The sequence below is a fragment of the Arachis ipaensis genome, chromosome B8 (assembly GCF_059453495.1).
Source record: "Arachis ipaensis isolate K30076 ecotype BB chromosome B8, ASM5945349v1, whole genome shotgun sequence".
Taxonomy (NCBI): Eukaryota; Viridiplantae; Streptophyta; class Magnoliopsida; order Fabales; family Fabaceae; genus Arachis; species Arachis ipaensis.
Window position 1 is genome coordinate 28,176,683 of NC_142443.1, and position 25,673 is coordinate 28,202,355.

The following is a 25,673-nucleotide window of genomic DNA, read 5'->3' on the forward strand; positions in this document are numbered from 1 at the left end:
CTCAAAAGAAGATTTATATTTGGCCAAGTTATGTGTACACAATAATAATATTTGAGTAATTGAAAATAATATTCATTATTTATGCAAACAGTAATCTGTCCAAAGGAAGTTTATTGTTTGGCCAAATAATGAGCATTACACACTTTTATTTATTTTCTATTAATTATGCGATCAATAATCGGCCCAAAGGAAGGTTATTATTTGGCCAATTAATAGAAAATATATGCGGTAATAAATAGGTTGCGAAGTTTAAGTTTTCATGTGCACATTTAGTCGGTGCAAAAAAAGGCTTAATGTGTGATAGAAATTTTGACAAGATTTGATTACTGAAATGAGAGTATCAGTTACAGTTGATTTTTCTATCCAAAGATTGAAAATTAATGTTGTTCTAGATATCTTAATATGAAATTTTTTCTATTGTTTAACTAATATTTACTACATATTTTTATTCTAATCCAGAAACTATGACTTCAGCTACCAATGTTTCTGCACAAATTAGTAGTATTACTATGCTGAATGGTTCAAACCTTACCTTAAGGTTTGAAAGGATACCGTGTAGATTATCCTCGGTTGTATGGATCTGGATAAAGCTCTTCGAGAAGAGAAATCCACTTCCACTCTAGAAATCTCAATGAGGTTAAAATACAGAAGTGGGAGAGATCCAATCGAATAATCATTATGATCATGAAGCGCTCAATTCCTAAGGCGTCTCGGGGTTCAATTACTGAGGATAAAGATGCCAAACAGTTCCCGAAAGAAGTTGAAAAATTCTTTGTTAAGAATAAAAAGGTGGAGGTAAGTAGCCTTTTGAGCAAACTTGTTTCCATGAGGTATAAAGGTAAAGGGAACGTAACGGGGTACATTATGAAAATGCCTCATCTTGCTTCTAAATTGAAAGCACTAAAGTTAGAGTTGTCTGAAGATTTACTCGTGCATTTCATTTTGATCTCTCTTCCTACATATTTTGGGCAATTCAAAGTGAGTTATAACACTCTGAAAGACACTTGGTCCCTAGATTAGCTTATATCTCACTGTGTGCAAGAAGAAGAAAGATTGCTACAAGATAAGACTGAAAGTGCTCACATGGTTTCATCTTCTCAATAGAAAAGAAAGCGTGATACTATTGCGGATGCACCTTCTCAGCAGAAAAGGCTAAGAAACAGGATCAAGTTTCAACATGTTTCTTTTGTAAGAAGGTGGGACACATGAAGAAGGATTGTACCAAATATGACATTTGGCGTGTAAACAAGGGTATGATTCTTACTTTCGTTTGTTTTGAGGCTAGTTTAAGTTATGCATCTGTTGATACTTGGTGGGTAGTTTCTGCTGCTACTACTCATGTAAGTATTACTATGCAGGGTTGTCAGTCACGCGCACGCGTCACCATGGAAAGCTCCAAATCACGCGCACGCGTCAGTCACGCGCACGCATCGCTCCTCGCTGCCATCTCCTTTGGTTCTTGTGCTGCAGAAACTCCATCAAATCCAGCCGAATGCTACCTAAAATAAACAAAATTACACAAGACTCAAAGTAGCATCCATAGTGGCTAAAAGATAATTAATTATTGATAAAACTTAACAAATTAAATGCAAATTCACTAGGAAAAAGTAACAAAAATGCTCACGCATCACAACACCAAACTTGAATTGTTGCTTGTCCTCAAGCAACCAAACTAATATAGGCTTAGGATGTGAATTTGCATGAAAATGAGAGTTCGATTAAGCTCATGTCTCTTCTTATAGTGGGGTTTACAACTGCAATCCTGAATAGTTTTGGCATCTCACTCTCCTTTGAATCAGAAGGATGTCAGTGTCATTCGGAATTAGAATTCGGATAATATTATGAATTCTCTGATCTTTTGTAACTCAATTTAACCCTTGAACACAACAATTTTTCCTTTCTTTGGTGCTTTGTACTTTGAGCCTAGCCGTGACTTTAAATGTTTTGTCTCAAGCTTTACTTGACACAGAAACACCACAAGCACTTAATTGGGGAACTCTTTTTGGAGTTTTGATTTTTTTTTCTTTCACCTACTCCGAGACAGTGGTGCTCAAAGCCTTTGGCATACTCTTCTAATTGCAATTGATCTTGACTCTAAATGTTTTGTCTCAAGGATTATTTGACACAAGAACACCACAAGCATGTGACTAGGGAACAACTCTTTGAGCTTTTAATCATTTCTGACCTCCCTAGTCATTGATGCTCAGAGCCTTGGACCTTATTTTTATTTTTTTTGCTGTCTCTTTTGCTTCAAGGATTAAATTTTTGTTTATTTCAGAGAAGTCATAATAATTCTCTAAATTCCTGTTCCTTGTACATCAACATTCTTTGATTCAAATTTAAATATGCACTGTTCATGGCATGCATTCAGAATCACAGAAAATACCACCACATTTAAGTGAATAAGACTACTCTTCAATATAAACTCAATTTCTCATGCAATATATCACTTCTTTTTCTTTATCTTTTTAGATTTCAAGTTTAGTGAGCGGTACATGAGACAAATAACAGAATGAAACTAATTCTAAGAACTAAAAGTACTAAAGATCATGCAGGCAATCAAAACAACAGAAAACAGAAAACAACAAAATAAGAACGGAAGAGAAATAGAATGAAAGGAACTCAACCACCTTAGTTATGCTGGTGGCCATCTCATTCCTCCATGAAGAACATTCATCTTTCTTTGGTGCTATTAAAATAAACAGAAAAGCCATAAGCGTAGCGACAATACCAAACTTAAAGGTTTGCTTGTCCTCAAGCAAAAAGTAACTGAAAACAAAAACAAATAGTAAGATGAAAGAATAATAAAAGGATAAAGAACAAGAGAGAATTAGGATTGGGGGGGTGGATGATTTGAATTCAGGCATTGAGGGGTTTAATTTGGGCGTCACGTGCGATGCGTACGCGTAAGGCACACGTACGCGTGGACCTGGTTTGTGCGAATCGCGCGAAGGCGGCCACGCGCACGCACAACTCTCTGCTCGCGTGGTTTGGGAATCAAAATTTTCAGATGACGCGTGCGCGTCATGCATGCGCACGCGTGGATGGCCATTTGGGGAAAGGATGCGCACGCGTTAGGAACGCGTACGCGTGATCAACTTTGTGCCCCTAGCACACTTCCTCTAGCACACTTCCAGCCCCAAGCCATCATAACTTTCTGTCCAAATACTCATTGACGCCGTTTTTTAGGGTCACGCGTACGCGTCAGGGACGCGCACGCATGGGTGGCCATTTGTGCAGACAACGCGCACGCGTGATGCGACTTATGCGCCCAACATGGTTCCCGCCCCACTCCTGCTCAACTCTCTGGCAGATTTTATTTTTCACGCACACACATATGACGCGTACGCGTCAGCGACGCTTGCGCGTCGTGTGCTCGTTTTTTTTTGTGTCGCCTGAAGTGTTCGGTTCCTGTTATAAAATAGTTGCATGATCAGAAAAACGGTAAAAACTCAATAAAAATTAAATAAGTAATAAAACTACTACTACAAAAAATAACTAAGGATACGAAATTTTCGGGTTGCCTCCCGACAAGCGCTTCTTTAACGTCACTAGCTTGACGGTCAGCTCCTCTAAGGAGGAGGATCATAGGGGCTTAGCTCTGCACCCCTTACTTTAAACTTCTTTCCTGTGTCTCCATAAATTAGCTCAATATACTCCAGAGAGAGAATTCTGTTTACTGTATAAATCCACAATGGATTTCTAGTCAACACCACCTTCATTCTTGGGGAGAAACCTTCAGTGGGGATCTTTTTGTTTCTCCATCCCCTGGGTATTTTCTTCTTTTTGGGAACCTCCTCATTGGTGGATGATGCATTCCCAACACCAAACTTAGGTTTGATGTCAGGAGAAATTTTATTGATTGTCACCAAAGGAGGGTTGAGTTGCAGATTCTGCTGTCCGTCATCAGGGGGTTGTTGAAGGTTTGGATCAATAAGCTCAGTCTGCATGCACCTCTCTTCTTCACCTGTTGAATGTATATCTTTGAAGACATAAAAGACCAGTTGCTCATTATGCACTCTAAGCACTAGTTCACCCACTTCTACATCAATCAGAGCTCTCCCAGTGGCTAGAAATGGTCTTCCTAGTATTATAGAGGCATTCTCATCCTCCCCTGTGTCAAGAATCACAAAATCTGCTGGGAGGAAGAACTTACCCACTTTGACCAAGATATTCTCCACTAATCCGTGTGCAGGCTTCATAGATTTGTCTGCCATCTGTAATGCTATCTTTTTGGGTTGTGCCTTTTGGATTTGCAACTTCTTCATCACAGATAAGGGCATTAGATTTATGCTTGCCCCCAGATCACATAGGGCTTTCTCAAAGGTTGTGCTCTCAATGGTGCATGGAATTTGGAAGCTCCTTGGATCCGGCATCTTCCTTGGCAAGTTATTCTGAATGATGGCACTGAATTCTTTAGTCAGGACCACTATCTCATCTCCCTTTAAAGGCTTCTTCTTTGACAACAGCTCCTTCATGAACTTGACATAGAGAGGCATTTGTTCCAAAACCTCAGCAAAAGGAATATTGATTTGTAACTTTTTGAAGACTTCCAAGAACTTTGAAAACTGCTTGTCCTTAGTCTCCTTTTGTAGTCTCTGAGGATATGGCATTTTAGGCTTGTACTCAAGAGTCTTTGGCAATGTAGGATACGTGTCAAGAGAGTCAGGGAACGGGTTGTCTGCACGCTTAGGAGGGGCGTGCTCTACTTCTTCCTTTTTCTCCTCTGGAGCTTTCTTTTCAACTAGTTCTTCATTGGCCCTTGTCTCAGAACCAGCTGTTTTACCACTTCTCAATTGAATAGCCTTGCAATCTTCTCTTGGGTTCACCACTGTACCACCTGGATATGTACTTGCAGACCTCTCAGGTATTTGCTTGCTTAGTTGGCCCATTTGCACTTCTAAGTTTCTAATGGAGGCTCTAGTTTCCTGCATAAAACTCCTCATCATCTCCCAATTAGAATCTTCTTGGGATTTAGAGTTTTCTTGCTGAGGTGGTTGTTGCTGCTGAGACTAAAATTGACGGTTATTGTGATTGTTCTATTGAAAGCCGCCCTGAGAATTATTGTTGAAGCTTTGAGGTCTTTGAGATTGGTCTCTCAACCCAAAATTTGGATGATTCCTCCACCCCTGATTGTATGTCTTAGAATATGGATCATTATTGGGATTTCTAGGACCACTCCCCATATAATTGACCTATTCAGAAGTACATTGAGTATAGTCATAATTATCATTTTGCACAAAATTACCGGTCATGTCATAGGAGGCCTCTTGAGGTGAGTTTTGGGTGTTGATAGCTGAGACTTGCTTGTCACCCATTGGTGCGGAATTTATAACTCACAACTTACCGGCAAGTGCACCGGGTCGTACCAAGTAATACCTTACGTGAGTAAGGGTCGATCCCACGAGGATTGATGGATTAAACAACAATAGCGTTTGATAGGATTAGTTAGACAAACAGAAAATAGTGTTGGAAGTTCAAAAAGTATTAAAAAGTAAATTCAAGAATTTCAGAAAACAAGCAGCAAATGAGTTGTGAAATATATATGGGAAAACAGTTAAGGCTTTAGAGTTATCTATTTTCTGGATTGACTTTTCTTATTAACTATTCTAATCATGCAATATTTAATTTATGGTAAACTATCTGTGACTAGACCCTAATTCCTTAGACCTTCCTAGTCTCCTCTAAAATTCATCAATTGCCAATTTCTTGGTCAATTAATTCCAATTAGAGGGTGATGATTAAATTCTAGTTTATATGCCACAAGAATCCTAATTGTCCAAAAATAAAGGGATTATATGTCACGTATCATGTTAAATACAAACAATTAGAAATTCAGGATAATATGTTTTCAAGCTATTGTTCAAGTAAAGAGCTTTTCCAAGTTATACAAGAACTCAAATAGAACATGGGTCATACTTCCGTTCCACCCAAATTCATAAAATAAAGAACGAAAATAATTATTGAAATATAAATCAAAACATGAATTAAAATAGAAAAATTTTATCAATCCATACAATAGACAGAGCTCTTAACCTTAACAATGGAGGATTAGTTGCTCATGGAATATGGAATGTAAATTTGTATGGAATAATGTTGTGAAATATGTTGTGCTGGAACCACCCTGTTGGGATCCCTTTTATAACTAATCCTAATAATTTAAAAATCAAATATCTAAAATTAAAATTAAAATAATATCTTTTCCTAAAATAAGATTTGAATTTAAATTCGAATTAATTAACAAGTCTTCAGCTGATGGGTGGGGACCACTTGATTTGTCCATTCTGCAGCTTCCAATATGTGTTTTCTGCACGTGGCGCATGTCCTTTTTCGTGAGTCACGCGGACGTGTCGGTCACGCGTTCGCGTCATTTGTGCAGATTCCATTCCACGCGTTCGCGTCATTGCGAATTCCTCCATTCTGCGCGGTCGCGTGAGCCATGCGTCCGCGTCGGTATTCACTGGTCATCTCCTTGGTTTCTTCTCTTTCTCTGCAGAACTTCATCAAATCCATCCGAATGCTACCTAGGATGAATAAAATTGCACAAAACTCAAAATAGCATCCATAGTGGCTAAAATATAATTAATTCTTAATTAAACTCAACAAGTTAGATGCAAATTCACTAGGAAAAGATAGGAAAGATGCTCACGCATCACAACACCAAACTTAAACTGTTGCTTGTCCTCAAGCAACCAAAAACTAATATAAGCTTAGGATGTGAATTTGCATGAGAATGAGAGTTTGATTAAGCTCATGTCTCTCCTTATAGTGGGGTTTACAACTGCAATCTTGAATAGTTTTGGCATTTCACTTTATCCTTTGAAGTTCAGAATGATTGGCATCCGTAGGAACTCAGAATCCAGATAGTGTTATTGATTCTTCTAGTTCAGTATGTTGATTCTTGAACACAGCTAATTTATGAGTCTTGGCCATGACCCTAAGCATTTTGTTTTCCAGTATTACCACCGGATACATAAATGTCACAGACACATAACTGGGTGAACCTTTTCAGATTGTTACTCAGCTTTGCTGGAGTCCCCAGTTAGAGGTGCCCAGAGTTCTTAAGCACACTCTTTTTACTTTGGATCACGACTTTAACCGCCCAGTCTCAAGCTTTTCACTTGACACCTTCACGCCACAAGCACCTGGTTAGGGACAGCTTGATTTAGCCACTTAGGCCAGGATTTTATTCCTTTGGGCCCTCCTATCCATTAATGCTCAAAGCCTTGGATCCTTTTTTACCCTTTGCCTTTTAGTTTAAAGGGTTATTGGCTTTTTCTGCTTGCTCTTTTTTATTATTATTATTTTTTTTTGCAAGCTTTGTATTTTTCACTGCTTTTTCTTGCTTCAAGAATCAATTTTATGATTTTCAACAGATTATCAATAACATTTCTCTTTTTTCATCATTCTTTCAAGAGCCAACAATTTTAACATTCATAAACTTCACTATCAAAATATGCACTGTTCATGTCATGCATTCAGAATCACAGAAAACATCACCACATTTAAGTAAATAATACTATTCTTCAATATAGACCCACTTTCTCATGCAATATATCACTCCTGTATTTTTTATTTGAAATTAAGCTCAGTGAGTAATACATGAGACATTTATTTATTTATTTATTATTTATTTTTTTATTTTTTTTCAGAATTACAGCAATAGGGAGAACTAAACTAGTCCTAGGATTCTAACTAATAAAGGATCATGCAACAAACAAAGAAAAATAGCAGAAAACCAGAACATAACATAGACAAAGAGGGGAGGAATAAAAATGAAAGGAACTCAACCACCTTAGTTATCCTAGCAGTCGTTTATTCTTCAGGTTGTGCTCCTTAGTGAAGATGATTTGCCTCCCTTTTGGTGCCATAGGAATAAATAGAAAACTTCTAAGCGAAGCGTCAACTCCAAACTTAAAAGTTTGCTTATCCTCAAGCAAAGAAGAACTGAAAATAGAAAGAGATAAATTATTATGAAGAAAGAAAAAGAAGATGATAAAAGAATAAGCGAGAATAGGGATTGGGAGAGAGAGAGAAAGAAACTGGGTGGCGCAACCGACGCGTTCGCGTGCGGCACGCGATCGCGTATGTCGCGCATTCTTCATAATGACGCGTTAGCGTCAGGCACGCGTCCGCGTGCCCTGGATTTTGTGCTATTCGTGCGAAGCCAGCTGCACGCCCGCGTGACTTTCTGTTCGCATGGCTTGGGAGCCAAATTTTCATACGACGCGTTCGCGTCGTGCACGCGCTCGCGTGGATGGCCATTTATGCAAATGGCGCGGACGCGTCGGTCACGCGTTTGCGTGGGCAATTTTGTGCTTTTAGCATACTTCCAGCCCAAGCCAGCATAACTCTCTGTCCAAACACCTTTTACGTCGATTTTTCGGGTCACGCGTCCGCGTGGGTGACGCGGACGCGTGGGAGGCCGTTTTTCCACATGACGCGGGCGCGTCATCGACGCGGTCGCATGGAACAATTTATGCCAAAGGCACTATTCCAGCGCCACTCCCTCGCAACTCTCTGTCAAATTTATTTTTTTTCACACACACTCATCTGACGCAGACGCGTCAGCATAGCGTGCGCGTCGTGTGCGCTCTTTTTTTTTATTTTTTATTTTTTGAGTGTTCGGTTTCTGTTCTAAAATAGCTGCATGATCAGAAAATTAGTAAGAACTCAATAAAAATCAACTAAGTAAGGAAGCTACTACTACAAAAAATAACTTAAGGATACGAAATTATCGGGTTGCCTCCCGACAAGCGCTTCTTTAACGTCACTAGCTTGACGGTCAGTTCTGCTAGTTCAGCAGATGAGTGGACCTCTGGTGATCAATCTCGCCTCCAAGATAGTGCTTCAACCTCTGGCCATTCACTGTGAATTTTCTGTCAGAATTCTCTTCCTGTATCTCCACATGACCATATGGTGAAGCTCTGGTAACCACAAATGGTCCTGACCACCGGGATTTCAGCTTTCCAGGAAAGAATTTGAGCCTTGAATTATATAGAAGCACTCTCTGTCCTGGCTCAAATATTCTGATGGCAATCTTTTTGTCATGCAGTAGCTTGGTTCTCTCCTTATAGAGCTTGGCATTCTCATAAGCTGAATATCTAAATTCATCAAGCTCATTCAACTGAAGCATCCGCTTTATTCTTGCAGCTTCTGAATTAAGATTCAGGTACCTGATTGCCCAGTAAGCCTTGTGCTCCAGCTCAACTGGCAAGTGACAGGCTTTGTCATACACCAACTGATATGGGGACATGCCAATGGAAGTCTTGTATGCTGTCCGGTATGCCCAGAGAGCATCATCAAGCTTCCTAGACCAGTCCTTTCTTGAAACACTGACCTTCTTCTCTAGAATCCTTTTGAGTTCCCTGTTGGAAACTTCAACCTGTCCACTTGTCTGAGGGTGATAAGTGGTTGCCACTTTATGACGGACTCCATATCTATGCAGAAGAGAGTCCAGCTGTCTGTTACAGAAGTGGCTTCCACCATCACTAATGAGTGTCCTTGGGATACTAAACTGGCTAAAGATATATCTCTGAAGAAAGCTCATTACCACATTGGCATCATTGGTGGGTAGAGCTACAGCTTCTACCCACTTGGACACATAATCAACTGCCACTAGAATATAGTTGTTTGAATGTGAGGGTGGAAAAGGTCCCATAAAATCAATACCCCACACATCAAACAACTCAACCTCAAGAATCCCCTGCTATGGCATTTCGTGATTGGCAGGGAGATTTGTGGCTTTTGCACATCTGTCACAGTGCTTCACAAATTTTCTTGACTCTCTGAAGAGAGTAGGCTAGTAGAACCCGCTTTGAAGGACCTTTGTAGCTGTCCTTTCACCACCAAAGTGGCTTCCATATTCAGAACCATGACAGTGCCAAAGAATTTACTGTGTTTCTTCATCTGGGACACATCTTCTGATTATACCATCTGAACACCTTTTAAAAAGGTATGGTTCCTCCCAGATGTAGTACTTGGCATCTGTTAATAGCTTCTTTACTTGTTGTCTGCTGTACTCTCTTGGGATAAAATTCATGGCCTTATAATTTGCAATGTCTGCAAACCATGGAGCCTGTTGAATGAGGAATAATTGCTCATCCGGAAATGTCTCAGTCACAACTGTGGGTGGTTGCACTCCTGCTTCAGGCCCAATTCTGGAGAGATGGTCATCTACTTGATTTTCTGACCCTTTCCTGTCTTTTATCTCAATATCAAACTCCTGAAGGAGCAACACTCATCTGATTAATCTTGGTTTAGAATCCTGTTTAGTTAGAAGGTACTTCAAAGCAGCGTAGTTAGTATAAACAATAACCTTAGAACCAAGTAAATAGGACCTAAACTTATCAACAGCATACACAACAGCTAATAATTCCTTTTTTGTAGTTGTGTAATTCCTTTGAGCATCATTTAACACACGACTGGCATAATAAATGACATGTACAAGCTTACCATGCCTCTGTCCTAAAATAGCTCCTATAGCAAAATCACTAGCATCACACATTAATTCAAATGGTAAATCCCAGTCAGGGGGAGCTATAATAGGAGCAGAGGTAAGGTTTGCTTTCAGAGTTTCAAAAGCATGCAGACAATCAGAATCAAAGACAAAAGGAACATCAACAACCAACAGGTTGCTCAATGGTTTAGCAATTTTAGAAAAATCCTTTATAAATCTTCTATAAAATTCTGCATGACCCAAGAAACTCCTAATTGCCTTAACATTAGTTGGTGGTGGTAATTTTTCAATTACCTCCACCTTTGCTCTGTCAACCTCAATTTCCTTACTTGAAATTCGGTGTCTAAGAATAATGCCTTCTGTAACCATAAAATGGCATTTTTCCCAATTTAAAATAAGGTTTGATTCTTGACACCGTTTCAAGACAAGAGATAAATGTTTAAGGCAGGATTCAAAAGAATTACCAAAAATAGAAAAGTTATCCATAAATATCTCAATAAAATTTTCAACCATATCAGAAAAAATTGAAAGCATACACCTCTGAAAAGTTGCTGGAGCATTGCAAAGTCCGAATGGCATTCTCCTATAGGCAAATACTCCAAAGGGGCATGTGAATGCTATCTTCTCTTGATCTTGAGGGTCCACTGCAATTTGATTATATCCAGAATATCCATCTAGAAAACAATAAAAAGCATGACCGGCTAACCTCTCAAGCATCTGATCAACGAAAGGGAGGGGAAAATGATCCTTCCTTGTAGCAGTGTTGAGCCTCCTGTAATCTATGCACATTCTCCATCCTGTGACTGTTCTTGTAGGAATAAGCTCATTCTTTTCATTCTTGATCACTGTCATCCCTCCTTTCTTGGGAACTACCTGCACAGGACTTACCCAAGGACTGTCAGAAATAGAGTAAATAATACATGCTTCTCATAACTTCATTACCTCTTTTTGGACCACATCTTTCATAGTTGGATTGAGTCTCCTTTGTGGTTGCACAACTGGTTTGGCACCATCTTCAAGGAGGATCTTGTGCATACACTTGGTTGGACTAATCCCTTTCAAATTACTGATGGTCCACCCAAGAGCTATTTTATGGCTCTTGAGCACTGAAACAAGTGCATCTTCCTCTTCAGGCTTTAGAGAAGAGCTAATAATTACTGGATATGAATCATTTTCACCCAAGAACATATATTTCAGAGAAGGGGGTAAGGATTTGAGCTCAAGCTTGGGGGCTTCCTCCTCCTTGATTGGCGTGTTCATCAGCTCCTTTTGGGGTGGTGAATCATCAACTTCAACTAATTCACACTCAGAAATAGGATCTAGAACATCATCAAGTACCTCAGTTTTCAGTACTTCTTGAACAAGTGGTTCAATAACATCTATTTTCATACACCCCTCAGAATCATTGGGGTGCTTGAGGGCTTCAAAAACATTTAGGACTACCTGTTCTTCATTGACCCTCAGGGTTAATTCACCCTTTTGCACGTCAGTCAGAGCTCTACCTGTAGCTAAAAAGGGTCTACCAAGTATAATAGAGGGTTTTACCTCCTCTTCCATGTCCAATATAACAAAATCAACAGGGAAAATAAATGGTCCTACCTTAACAAGTAAATCTTCAACTACACCCACAGGTAATTTAATAGAAAGATAAGCAAGTTGAAGAGAAATACGAGTAGGTTTTACTTCCTTAATTTGAAGCTTTTTCATCACTGAAAGTGACATGAGGTTGATGCTAGCTCCAAGATCACATAAAGCTCTCTGAATGCCGACTTCTCCAATGGTGCAAGGAATGACAAAGCTCCCTAGGTCTGGCATCTTCTCAGGAAGGGTGTGTTGAATAATAGCACTGCATTCCTTGGTTAGCACCACTGTTTGTTGTTCTTTCCAATTCCTCTTGTGGGTCAACAATTCTTTCATAAATTTAGCATAGAGAGGCATTTGCTCCAGAGCCTCTGCAAAAGGGATGTTGATCTGCAGCTTCTTGAAGACATCTAAAAATTTAGAGAATTGCTTTTCTTTGGAGGCCTTCTGAAGCCTCTAAGGATATGGTATTTTTGGCTTGTATTCAAGGGCCTTTGGTAAGGTGGGATAAGTGTCAAGAGAGTCAGGAAATGGGTTGTCTGCACGTTTAGGAGGGGCGTGCTCTACTTCTTCCTTCTTCTTCTCTGGAGCTTCCTTTTCAACTAGATCTTCATTGACCTTAGTCTCAGAACCAGTTACCTTACCACTTCTCAATTGAATAGCCTTGCAATCTTCTCTTGGGTTCACCACTGTATCACCAGGGAATGTATTTGAAGACCTTTCAGGTAATTGCTTGCTCATTTGACCCATTTGCACCTCCAAGTTTCTAATGGAGGCTCTGGTTTCTTGTATGAAACTCATCATCATCTCCCATTTAGAATCTTCTTGGGATTTAGAATTTGCCTGCTGAGGTGGTTGTTGTTGCTGAGACTGAAATTGGCGGTTATTATGGTTGTTTTGTTGAAAACCACCCTGAGAACTATTGTTGAAGTTCTGAGGTCTCTGAGGTTGATCTCTCCACCCAAAATTTGGGTGATTCTTCCATCCCTGATTGTATGTCTTAGAATATGGATCATTGTTGGGATTTCTAGGACCACTCCCCATGTAATTCACCTGTTCAGAAGAGGGTTGAGCATAATCATAATTATCATTTTGCATAAAGTTACCTGTCATGTCATAGGAGGTATCTTGGTGTGGATTTTGAGTGTTGATAGCTGAGACTTACATGCCACCCATCTGTTGAGTAAGTAGATTTATCTGCTGAGACATAAGCTTGTTCTAAGCAAGAAGAGCATTAACAGCTTCTACTTCCAACACACCTCTCTTTTGAGAGGTCTCAGAGTTCACAGGATTCCTGTTAGATGAGTAGAGATATTGGTTGCTTGCAACTAATTCAATCAGCTCAATAGTCTCCTCTAATGTCTTCTTCTTGTGCAATGAACCACCTGCAGAAGTATCTAAGCTCATCTTGGACATCTCACCCAAGCCTTCATAAAAGATATCCAGTTGGGTCCATTTGGAGAACATGTCTGGAGGGCATTACCTAGTCAGTAGCTTGTATCTCTCCCAAGCTTCATAAAGAGTTTCACCCTCCTTCTGTCTGAAGGTCTGAACCTCCAACCTAAGCTTAGTCAGCTTCTTTGGTGGGAAAAATTTAGTGAGAAATTCAGTAACGACCTTTTCCCAAGTATTCAGACTCTCCTTTGGTTGGGAATCTAGCCATAGCTTTGCTTTATCCCTCAGAGCAAACGGGAAAAGCATGAGTCTGTACACCTCTGGATTCACTCCATTTGTCTTCACAGTATCACATATCTGCAGAAAATCAGATATGAACTGATTTGGATCTTCATGAGGAAGTCCATGATACTGGCAATTTTGTTGCACCAAGGTGACCAATTGTGGCTTCAACTCAAAGTTGTTTGCATTTAAAGGAGGCACCACAATACTTTTTCCATAAAGATCCGCAGTAGGGGCAGAATAAGAGCCAAGCACTCTCCTCTGTTCATCATCCCCATTCGGATTTACCACATTGGCATTAGCATTATTATTTGCCATAGTGGATTCTGCAGCCTTGCTAAGTCTTGCTTGTTGTAAACGCTGCCTGAAAGTTCGTTCAGGTTCAGGATCAATGTCTAAGAGATGTTCTTTGTCTCTATTCCTGCGCATACACAAGCAGAAAACAAGAAAAAATGGGACTCTCTACGTTAGAGTGCAGAGAAATCCCTGTGAAGTAACCTGTGTAAAATAATAAAATAACAATACTAAATAAAAAAATTAAAAAATTTTAAAAGAAAAAATAAACAGAAAAATTAAAATAAAATTAATTGGATAACACCAAACTTAAATTCAGAAATTAAAAAAAATAAATTTTAGTGCTATTTTATTTATTTAAATATATATATATATATATATTTTAACTTTTTTATTATTTTTTTTATTATTTTTAATAAAAGAAAAAAAAGTACGGTATAAAGGGGAGAGGGGAATGTAAACGAAAAGGAAAAGAGAAAAAAAAATATAACGTAAACAAAAGGGAAAAGAAAAAAAAATTAACATAAAGAAAAGAAAAAAGAAAAAATAATCGTAAGAAAAAAATGCAAAATAAAAAAATAAAAATTAATAATAATAGAAAAAAATATAAAAAAAATTATATAATCTAAGCAATCAAACAACGAGTAGTTGTTAATCACAATCAATCTCCGGTAACGGCGCCAAAAATTTGGTGCGGGATTTATAACTCACAACTTACCGGCAAGTGCACTGGGTCGTACCAAATAATACCTTACGTGAGTAAGGGTCGATCCCATGAGGATTGATGGATTAAACAACAATAGCGTTTGATAGGATTAGTTAGACAAACAGAAAATAGTGTTGGAAGTTCAAAAAGCATTAAAAAGTAAATTCAAGAATTTCAGAAAACAAGCAGCAAATGAGTTGTGAAATATATATGGAAAAACAGTTAAGGCTTTAGAGTTATCTATTTTTTGGATTGACTTTTCTTATTAACTATTCTAATCATGCAAGATTTAATTTATGGCAAACTATATGTGACTAGACCCTAATTCCTTAGACCTTCCTAGTCTCCTCTAAAATTCATCAACTGCCAATTCCTTGGTCAATTAATTCCAATTAGAGGGTGATGATTAAATTCTAGTTTATATGCCACAAGAATCCTAATTGTCAAAAAATAAAAGAATTATATGTCACGTATCCCGTTAAATACAAACAATTAGAAATTCAGAATAATATGTTTTCAAGCTATTGTTCAAATAAAGAGCTTTTCCAAGTTATACAAGAACTCAAATAGAACATGGGTCATACTTCCGTTCCACCCAAATTCATAAAATAAAGAACGAAAACAATTATTGAAATATAAATCAAAACATGAATTAAAATAGAAAAATATTATCAATCCATACAATAGACAGAGCTCCTAACCTTAACAATGGAGGATTAGTTGCTCATGGAATATGGAATGTAAATTTGTATGGAATAATGTTGTGGAATATGTTGTGCTGGAACCACCCTGTTGGGATCCCTTTTATAACTAATCCTAATAATTTAAAAATCAAATATCTAAAATTAAAATTAAAATAATATCTTTTCCTAAAATAATATTTGAATTTAAATTCGAATTAATTAACAAGTCTTCAGCTGATGGGTGGGGACCACTTGATTTGTCCATTCTGCAGCTTCCAATATGTGTTTTCTGCACGTGGCGCATGTCCTTTTTCGCGAGTCACGCGGACGCGTCGGTCACGCGTTCGCGTCATTTGTGCAGATTCCAGTCCACGCGTTCGCGTCAGGCACGCGATCGCGTCATTGCGAATTCCTCCATTCCGCGCGGTCGCGTGAGCCATGCGTCCGCGTCGGTATTTGCTGGTCATCTCCTTGGTTTCTTCTCTTTCTCTGCAGAACTTTATCAAATCCATCCGAATGCTACCTAGGATGAATAAAATTGCACAAAACTCAAAATAGCATCCATAGTGGCTAAAATATAATTAATTCTTAATTAAACTCAACAAGTTAGATGCAAATTCACTAGGAAAAGATAGGAAAGATGCTCACGCATCACCCATCTGTTGAGTAAGTAGATTTATTTGCTGAGACACAAGCTTATTCTGAACAAGAAGAGCATTAAGAGCTTCTACTTCCATAACACCCTTCTTCTGAGGAGCCTCAGAGTTCACAGGATTCCTGTTAGATGAGTATAAATATTGGTTGCTAGCAACCAATTCAATCAGCTCAATTGTCTCCTCCGGTGTCTTCTTCTTGTGCAATGAACCACCTGCAGAATTATCTAAGCACATCTTGGACATTTCACCCAAGCCTTCATAAAAGATGTCTAGTTGGGTCCATTTAGAGAACATGTCTGGAGGGCATTGCCTAATCAGTAGCTTGTACCTCTCCCAGGCTTCATAAAGAGTTTCACCATCCCTCTGTGTGAAGGTCTGAACTTCCATCCTAAGCTTAGTTAGCTTCTTTGGTGGGAAAAAATTTGTAAGAAACTCAGTAACAACCTTGTCCCAAGTATTCAAACTCTCCTTGGGCTGGGAATCTAGCCATAGCTTTGCTCCATATCTCAGAGCAAACGGGAAGAGCATGAGTTTATACACCTCTGGGTTCACTCCATTTGTCTTCACAGTATTACAAATCTGCAGAAAATTAGAAATAAATTGATTTGGGTCTTTGTGGGGAAGACCATGATACTGGCAATTTTGTTGCACCAGGGTGACCAATGTGGCTTCAACTCAAAGTTGTTCGCAGTTATAGGAGGCACCACAATGCTTTTACCATAAAGATCTGCACTAGGAGCAGAGTAAGAGTCAGGCACTCTCCTTTGTTCTTCATTCCCATTCGGATTAACCACATTGGCATTAACAGCATTATTGTGATCCATAGTAGATTCTGCAGGCTTGCAAAGTCTTGCTTGTTGTAAACGTCGCCTACAAGTTCTTTCAGGTTCTGAATCAAAGTCTAACAGAGGTTCCTTATCTCTGTTCCTGCGCATAAACCAACAGAAAATAAGAAAAGATGGAATTCTCTACGTCAGAGTGCAGAGAAGTCCCAGTGAGGTATCCTGTATAAAATAATAAAATAAAAATGCTAAATAAAATAAATAAATAATTTTTGAAAATAATAACTGAGTAAAATAAAAAAATTTTGAAAATTAATTGGAAAAATAATTAGGAAAAATAAAATTAACCAGGTGACACCAAACTTAATTTCAGAAGTTAAGGAAAAATATTAATACTATTTTAAAAAAAATTTCGAAAATAATAAACAAAATTTAAATAAAATTAAAACTAAAACGCCTAATCTAAGCAATCAAACAACTGATAGTTGTTAATCACAGTCAATCCCCGGCAACGGCGCCAAAAACTTGGTGCAGAATTTATAACCACAAACTAACCGGTAAGTGCACCGGGTCGTACCAAGTAATACTTCAATCCTCGTGGGATCGACCCTCACTCACCTGAGGTATTACTTGGTACGACCCGGTACACTTACCGGTTAGTTTGTGGACTCTAAATATCCACACCACTACTTTGTTGGTTACGCTAAGCATTCACAGGGGTACAAGTTTTACAATCCTGCATCAAGGCCTATTTTTGAAATGAAAAATGCGAGATTTCTTGAGGATGTTGAGTTTGGGGGAAGAAAATATTAGGAATGTTGCTTTTGATGAGGATTTTGTAACTGATAATGATCAAGTCTTTGTACCTATTATTGTTCAAAATACACTGGTACAGTTATAATACAAGAGCACAATGAGAATCCTATTGTAGATTCAGATACAGTACAAGAGAACAATGAAAATATTATTGTTGCTCAAAATACTCCTACAGTACAGAAAAATAATGAGAATCCTCCTCAATTCCAACCCATCAAACAAGCTCAACAACATCAAGAAGTGTCATTAAGGAGATCCAACAAAGAAAAGAGAAGTGCAATTTCAGATGAATATGTAGTCTATCTCCAAGAACATGAGAATGTCATTGGTTTGACAGAAAATGACTCAATCAATTTTCTTCAAGTCATGCAAAGTTCTAACTCTGAAAAGTGGATCGAAGCCATGAAAGAAGAGATGAAGTCTATGAAAGGCAATGACGTTTGGGATCTCGTAGAATTACTTGAAGGTGTGAAACCAATTGGTTGTAAATGAATATTTAAAACCAAAAGGGATTCTAAGGGTAATGTCGAGAGATATAAAGCTCGTCTAGTCGCTAAAGGCTTTACTCAAAAGGAAGACATAGACTATAAAGAGACTTTCTCTCCAGTATCATTGAAAGACTCTTTTAGAATCATAATGGTACTAGTAGCTCATTTTGACTTGAAGCTACATCAGATGGATGTAAAGACATCATTTCTCAATGGTGATATTGATAAAATGATGTATATGGTACAACCAGAAAATTTTGTATCAGGCGATTCAAAATCTATAGTTTGTAAGTTAAAGAAATCCATCTATGGTCTCAAACAAGCTTCTTGTCAATGGTATCACAAGTTTCATCAGGTCATTACCTCATATGATTTTGAGGTAAATATCATAGATGAGTGTGTATACTGTAAGTTCAGTGGGAGTAAATACATCTTTTTGGTCTTATATGTTGATGACATTCTACTTGCCAGTAATGATATAGGCTTGTTGCATGAAACTAAGAAATTTCTATCGAATAAATTTGAAATGAAAGATCTTGATGATGCCTCTTTTGTATTAGGAATCGAGATACTAAGAGATTTCTCTCAAGGTATTCTTGGATTATCACAAAATAACTATATTGAAAAGATTTTAAGTAGATATGACATGGAAAGTTGTAGACCAATAGACACACCCGTAGATAAAGGAGACAAGTTTAGTCTCAAGCAATGCCCTAAAAATAATCTTGAGAGGACAGCAATGCATGATAAACCTTATGCATCAGCACTAAGGAGCTTAATATATGCTCAAATCTGCACACGTCCTGATATATCATTCATAGTGAGAGTATTGGGTAGATACTTGAGCAATCCAGGCATGGATCATTGGATAGCTGTTAAACACGAAATGTGTTATCTGAAGAGAACAAATGATTACATGCTTACTTATCGAAGATCAAAAAATTTGGAGATCATTGGGTACTTTGATTCCGATTTTGCAGGATGCCAAGATAGTAGACACTCTACTTCAGGATGTACCTTCATTTTGGTTGGAGGAGCTATTGCATGGAAGTCTAACAAACAAACTCTTGTAGCTTCCTCACAATGGAGGTAGAATATGTTGCTTACTTTGAGGCATCCAAACATGGCATATGGTTGGAAAAACTTTGTCATTAAACTTCGTATAGTAGATGACATTGAAAAGCCATTAAAGATATTCTATGACAACAAGTCAGTAGTACTATACTCCAACAACAATAAGAGCTTGACAAAATCGAAGCATATAGACATCAAGTTCTTAGTTGTAAAAGAAAAAGTTCAAGAAAAATAGATTTTCACAGAACATATAGGAACTGAGTATGTATATGCTAGCAGACCTATTAACCAAGGGATTGATCCCTAAAGTCTTTCATGAGTACACTGCTCGAATGGGTGTCAATATTCATGAGTACACTCCTATGACAGATATTGAATTATTTTTCTGTAGAATTAAGTTGATGGTTTATTTCATGTTATGTGAAATGTTCATTTTTCAATATTTGTTTTGTGTTTGATCTTAATAAAGTTTTAAAGTTGGACCAGTTGGAAATAGACATGCATGAGATCACTTAGCATGTAATTTTCATATTACTCATCCAAATTTGATCTATGTCCTTAAGTATATTAGGGTGGTAATTTTCGTGGTTCAGTCACGACATTAATGTGATAAAAGCTGCAATGATTCCATATCTAATATATGAGACGGACCATATTGTTAAAATAATAAGGGAAATAGCATTCAGATTAGGGCTAACAATCTATACCCTACCGGCGGGTACCCAACCAAGACCAACCCGTTCGGGTAGGGTTGTCTACCCGACCCGCTGCAGGTAGGGTAGGGTGCGGTGCGAGTTCGCCTGCGGGTAAGGTAGGGTAAGGGTTCAGGGTATACTCTATCCTACCCTATCCGTACCCCTAATATATTATATAATATATATGTAAAAGTTATGTCTGTAGTGAAGAAAGTGAATATTGAACCTACAATCTTTTTCTTATAAAAACTTGAAATAACTACTAAACAAGTTAATGATCATATTATTTGTAATTTTATGTTAGATTTCTTTAAGATTTTATTATTTCTAATTTTAATTTGAACTTACTTTTTTATTTTTTATTTTATTAATATGTATGAAATTTGGAATGGTTAAATTTTATATTTGCTTGAAATTTTTTTATTTTTATGCGGGTAGGCTCGGGTAAGGTAGGGTTTAGAACTCTAGGGTGTAGGTAAGGTTATAGTTAAGAAATTCTCAATCCGCAAGTAGGGTAGGGTAGAATTTTAAAAGGTTTTCAACCCGCGGGTAGGGTTAGAGTAGAGTCCGAACCCTACCCTACCTTACCCATTGCCAGCCCTAATTCAGATGCACGCATGAAGTTTATAAGATGTGATTATGTCAAGAATATATATATATATATATATATATATATATATATATATATATATATATATATATATATATATATATATATATATATATATATATATAGCCCAAGTGGGAAATTGTTAGAAAATTATTTTAATTTTCTAATTTGTTTGTGGCCAATAAATATATTAATTATAATCACAAATTATGTTATTTCAAATTAAATGATTTATATAATGGTGATCTCATCTATTTTTATAAATAGTAAATTGAAATAAGTCATAATTACTTTTGATTTGGAATTAAATGAGAATAAAACCAGATATTATCTTTTGGACTTTAGATATATTATCTTTTGAATTTTAGATATATATCTTTTGGATCTTAGATACTATTTTTATTTGGGCTTTAGGATTTAATAGGTGTCATGCTCAAATATAAATAGTGCCTTCAGGATTTCGGTCCCCAAGGCTGCGTTTGTTTCTAATAACAGGATAAGACAGGACACTGAGAACAAAACATAAAGGACAGAGACATAAACTTTTGTATTCTTGTATCCTATTTGGCGATAAACTAGAACAAATTATGAAAATCTAATTTATTCTCATTTTTTTTCATTCAAAAAATTTGAGACAAAAAATATAATAATAAAAAATATAATTATAAAAAATTAACAAGAACAATGAAAGAAAAATGAAAAATAAGTTGTATTCCTTGTTAGTGTCTCCGTGTTCTTCCTGTCAGGATGGACACAAAATACACTAATTCAGTGTCCCTAGACATATTGTCTTTGTCCATGTCTCCTTTGTCAAACACAATTTTGTGTTTCCTTGTCCCTGTCTCAGTGTCCTATCTCTATAAACAAACGCAGCCCAACATACCAAAGCCGCCTTAGCAACTCTTTTCCCATCAGAGAAGTTGCAATTCAGCCGCCCTATTAGGGATATAGAAGGTTCTGGTTAAAGAAAACTGAGACAACCCTTTCATCAATTTCTAATTTCTAATTTTTATGAGTAAAGGTACGCTTCCTCATTATAATATATTTTTGGTGATTTAATATGAATGATCTGGATTAATAAAATAATTTATTCTAACAGTAACAACTTCAACATAATAATTTGATATATAATATTATTTTCTTATTCTGCTTTTTTTCCAAAAATTTAACAATAATAATTTTAAAATATTAATAATTTAAATAAAATATTTAAAATATAAAAAATAACTTTAATATTTTATTCAAATATTAGAAACAAAAGTGATACTTTATTTAAAAAAAAATATAAACACCTCTCCACAAAAATTTTTCGAACCAAATTTGTTTGACAATAGCCTTTTCATCATTTTTTTATATTTTGTAACTCTCTACCTATGTCCATTCTTCATCTAAATTTGAAGAAACATTAAAGTAACAATCTTTAACCTCTTTCTCGTTATTCTAATTTGGATTAAAGGGTTTTCTCTAGGGCTCATAATATTAAAATGATCGACATCAATTCGTGGGTTTTGTTTGTGTAGATGTACACACTAATTATGTTAGTCTGTATAATTTTTAATGAGTTAAAATAGAAATTAAGCTTTAAAAAGTTAAAATAATCTATAAAATTTTATTCGAGCTTTATATTAGAGTTTTTTAATTTTGATATGAACCCTTTGATGGAGTATAGTAGCAATATGGGAGTTATTGGTGTTTTACGGATTTATGACGGCTGGGTAAAAGAAATTGGTGGCACCGAATGGTAGGAAGCAAATTGGAGGTACCGATTTCAGGACGCAGATGGTGCACAAATCGGTGAGACCGATTTGTGTTTTCTGTCCACGCGTCACGCATGCAGTTGCCTCCCGTGACTCGTGACTCCCTCATCCAAGTCCGTGACTCCCTCATCCAAAAGAGCAACCCCCCATTCAGTAGTATCCCTTTCACTCTCTTTCACTCTCTATCTCTTTCACTCTCTTTCACTCTCGTCTCCTTCTCTTCAACACACACTCAACCCCACCACTTACTTCCTGCATCACCATTGTTGGACCACAACAATTCAAAAAAAAAAAAATACCAAGAAGACCAAAAATTAAAGAAATAAATCAACCAGAACTTCATATTGTTAATTATCTTAGAGATCCAAATTATGTAAATTTTTATTTTTTAATAATCTGATTTAATAATAATAATAGTGATAATATTAAATTTGATTAGCAATATATATTGTAATGAAACTAAGTAGAGATTAATCATGTATGTGTGTATAATTTTATTATTAGGTGGTTAGAAATAAAAATTAAAATGAGAATTAATCATGTATGTATGTATGATATGGTATGGTATGGTAAGCTCTATGGAATAATTAGATTTTTTTTATAGTTAATGAATGAATGAAAGAAGAAGGAGAATGAGATCAGATCTGTACATACTCCCTTCGAGTAGAATAATATTGTTGTTGTTATTATTAGCAGCAGTAATTGAGTTTAATAATTTATTATGATTAATAATAAAAATTTAATAAATTATTTTATTTATGATCATTAATAATTAAATTTTAATTCATTAAAATTTAGACAATAAATTAGTAGTAACAAAACTTAGATTAGAAAATTATGCTGTGCTATCAATAATAATAATAATAATAATAATAATAATAATAATAATAATAATAATAATAATAATAATATGCTGTTTTATGAATAATAATAACAATAATAAAATTAGTATGCTGTTTTACGAATAAATAGTTTATCAGTCATGAAATTATTCTGGTTAGTTAGTTAAGATTAAATAATTATTGTTATAAGGTAATGAATATGATTGAAGGATTTTTGTATAATTGTGTTTTTGAGAATATAGTTATATTATACTGGTAGTTATAACGGAAATGTGATATTGTAGGGTTCACGGATGTTGATGTGCGATCATTTAAAGCCGCCGGACCCATACAACCAAATTGTTGGGTCGCACTTACGCGAGACTGGATTTTATTATGTTTCCCAAATTGGATTTATCCCATGTCAGTCAGCAATGATTAATGCTCTGATTGAGAGATGGTGGCCTGAGACTCACACGTTTCATTTTCCGGTTGGTGAGTGTGCCGTGACCTTGGAGGATGTGGCAATAATTCTCGGTCTGCCGACAAATGGTCTTCCGGTTACAGGACCGACCATGAGTAGTTTTGAGGCTTTGGAAGCCGAGTGCTTGCACCAATTTAGAATTGCACCGAGGAAGACGGAGTGTAGAGGGAGCTATATAAAATTAACATGGTTTAGGGGTTTGAGAGATCGTATAGTGTTGAATGATGTTGTGCACATTCAGATGTATGTAAAGTGTCACATAATGTTGTTATTTGGGACAATTCTGTTTGGAGATAAGTCGAGTGCAGCTGTGCATTGGAAATTTTTACCTTTGCTCCGTAACTTTGGTCAGATCATACAGTTTAGTTGCGGTTCGGCATGCCTGGCACACTTGTATAGATCATTGTGTAGGGCAACTCGTGTCGACTGCAAGGAGATGGACGGTCCATTGATACTGTTGGTCACTTGGGCTTGGATCCGGCTACCATTTCTAGCGCCGATTTCCGGCAATCTCCGAGTGTTTCCAATTGCAAACAGGTAAGTTTGATTAAAGTATGCATTGAAAGAAATGATAGAAATTATTTTTGTTTTCCACAAGATAAGTTAACTAATGGATTGTCCGACGGCAGGTGGCGTAACTGGGACCGTGAAAACTATGCCTACCGATATAATTCGCTTGTGCACTACAGGAGGTTGTTGGATGATCTACAAGAAGGACAGGTATGTTGGTAAATTAAAGTACCGTATGTAACTTGTTTAGTGAATTAATTGTTGTGTAATCATCTGACTGGTTCGATGTGTCCAGTTTGTTTGGCAGGCTTATGGCATTGGAAACATCGACCCAGACGTGATTCCTTTAGACATCCATCATAATTCGGTTATCTGGAGTGCCACAGTGCCACTTATATCTTTTGAATGCATCAAGTGGCATGCATTTGATAGAGTCAGGAGGCAATTTGGATTGAGCCAGGGTGTTCCTAATCAAGAGGGGGATCTAGGTGCATCATACGGCGAAATTTTAACTGGGCCTAAGAATCAAGATTGGGCCAATACCCACTCTTCTTGGGTGATGCAGTGGACCAATCGGTATAGTCACACTCTCTCTGATGACTTGGTGCATTTACATTATCCATTGGAAATTTATATGCATTGGTACCGACAAGCATTTGGTGACCACTTGCAATTGTCGAACCTTGTATTCGAAGAGAATCCAGAAGGTCCTCCACCACCACCTCCACCGGAACCACCACAACAGGGGGTGGATATTTTGTACCATATGTTCCTGAGACGCATCCGTCTGATTATTTTTCAGTGTCAGTCCCGGTACATCAACAGTATTGGGGTGGTCGGAAGTTTGAGTATGGAGAGCAAACTTCATTTAGTCAGCTGCTTGGTTTTATGGCATCGGGATCGCAACACTCACGTTTAGGTAATTATGTTGACATTCCCACCGACCATCAAGCACATTCGGGAGGGATTACTCCAGGTAGGAAGTCATTGGATTTGAGACCTCGGGTTCGCACTTCCTCTGCTAATTCTGGTGCAAGAATGTTTGTTAACTCGAGCAGAAGTGCTGAAGGGGCGGGAGGTATTATACAGAGTGGAAACCCTAGACGTATTCCGATGAGTCTGATTCATGAGAGTAATAGGGCAGTTGATGATGAGACTGATAACTACCTAGTAGACCATCCAGAGGGTGAAGATGAGGATGAGGATGAGGATGAGGATGATGATGAGGATGAGAATGAGGATGAGGATGATGACGATGCTGTTGATGAGGATCCAGCTCCTAGTGTAGGTAAAATGAACTGTTGGTAAACTTGTATGTAGGGCTTGATTATGAATTTTTATTAGTAGCTTCATGGTGAACTTGTATTTGTATTACATATTGAATTGCCATTTGAGTAATAGCATCCAAAATTTGTTGTGTTTTCATAGGTACGGCCACAAGTAAAAAAGGCAAAGGTTACAACCTTAGAGCTGATCCTCCACATCAGAGTGCGAATCGGTATACCCCATCCGCTTTTAACAAGATTGCCAAGAAGTGCAGAAAGCTATACAAAGATATGAAGTGGGCACCGAGGAAGTGA

The 25,673-nt window shown here is 37.2% G+C and overlaps 1 protein-coding gene across 1 annotated transcript; it reads left to right on the plus strand.

Annotated features, from left to right (window-relative positions):
• Positions 1-684: 684 nt before the first annotated feature.
• LOC148547529 (serine/threonine-protein phosphatase 7 long form homolog) lies at positions 685-25,673 on the plus strand. Its single transcript, XM_088495483.1, has 6 exons — positions 685-795; positions 23,405-24,120; positions 24,213-24,303; positions 24,389-24,669; positions 24,789-25,279; positions 25,522-25,673. The coding sequence occupies exons 1-6, from the start codon at positions 685-687 to the stop codon at positions 25,671-25,673; spliced, it is 1,842 nt and encodes a 613-aa protein (XP_088351609.1).

Coding starts and splice junctions, on each gene's coding strand:
- LOC148547529 (XM_088495483.1), top strand. CDS start 685: ATGAAGCGCTCAATTCCTAAGGCGTCTCGGGGTTCAATTACTGAGGAT. Junction 24,670..24,788: donor GTGATGCAGTGGACCAATCG/GTATAGTCACAC, acceptor TTGTATTCGAAG/AGAATCCAGAAGGTCCTCCA. Junction 25,280..25,521: donor CCTAGTAGACCATCCAGAGG/GTGAAGATGAGG, acceptor GTGTTTTCATAG/GTACGGCCACAAGTAAAAAA.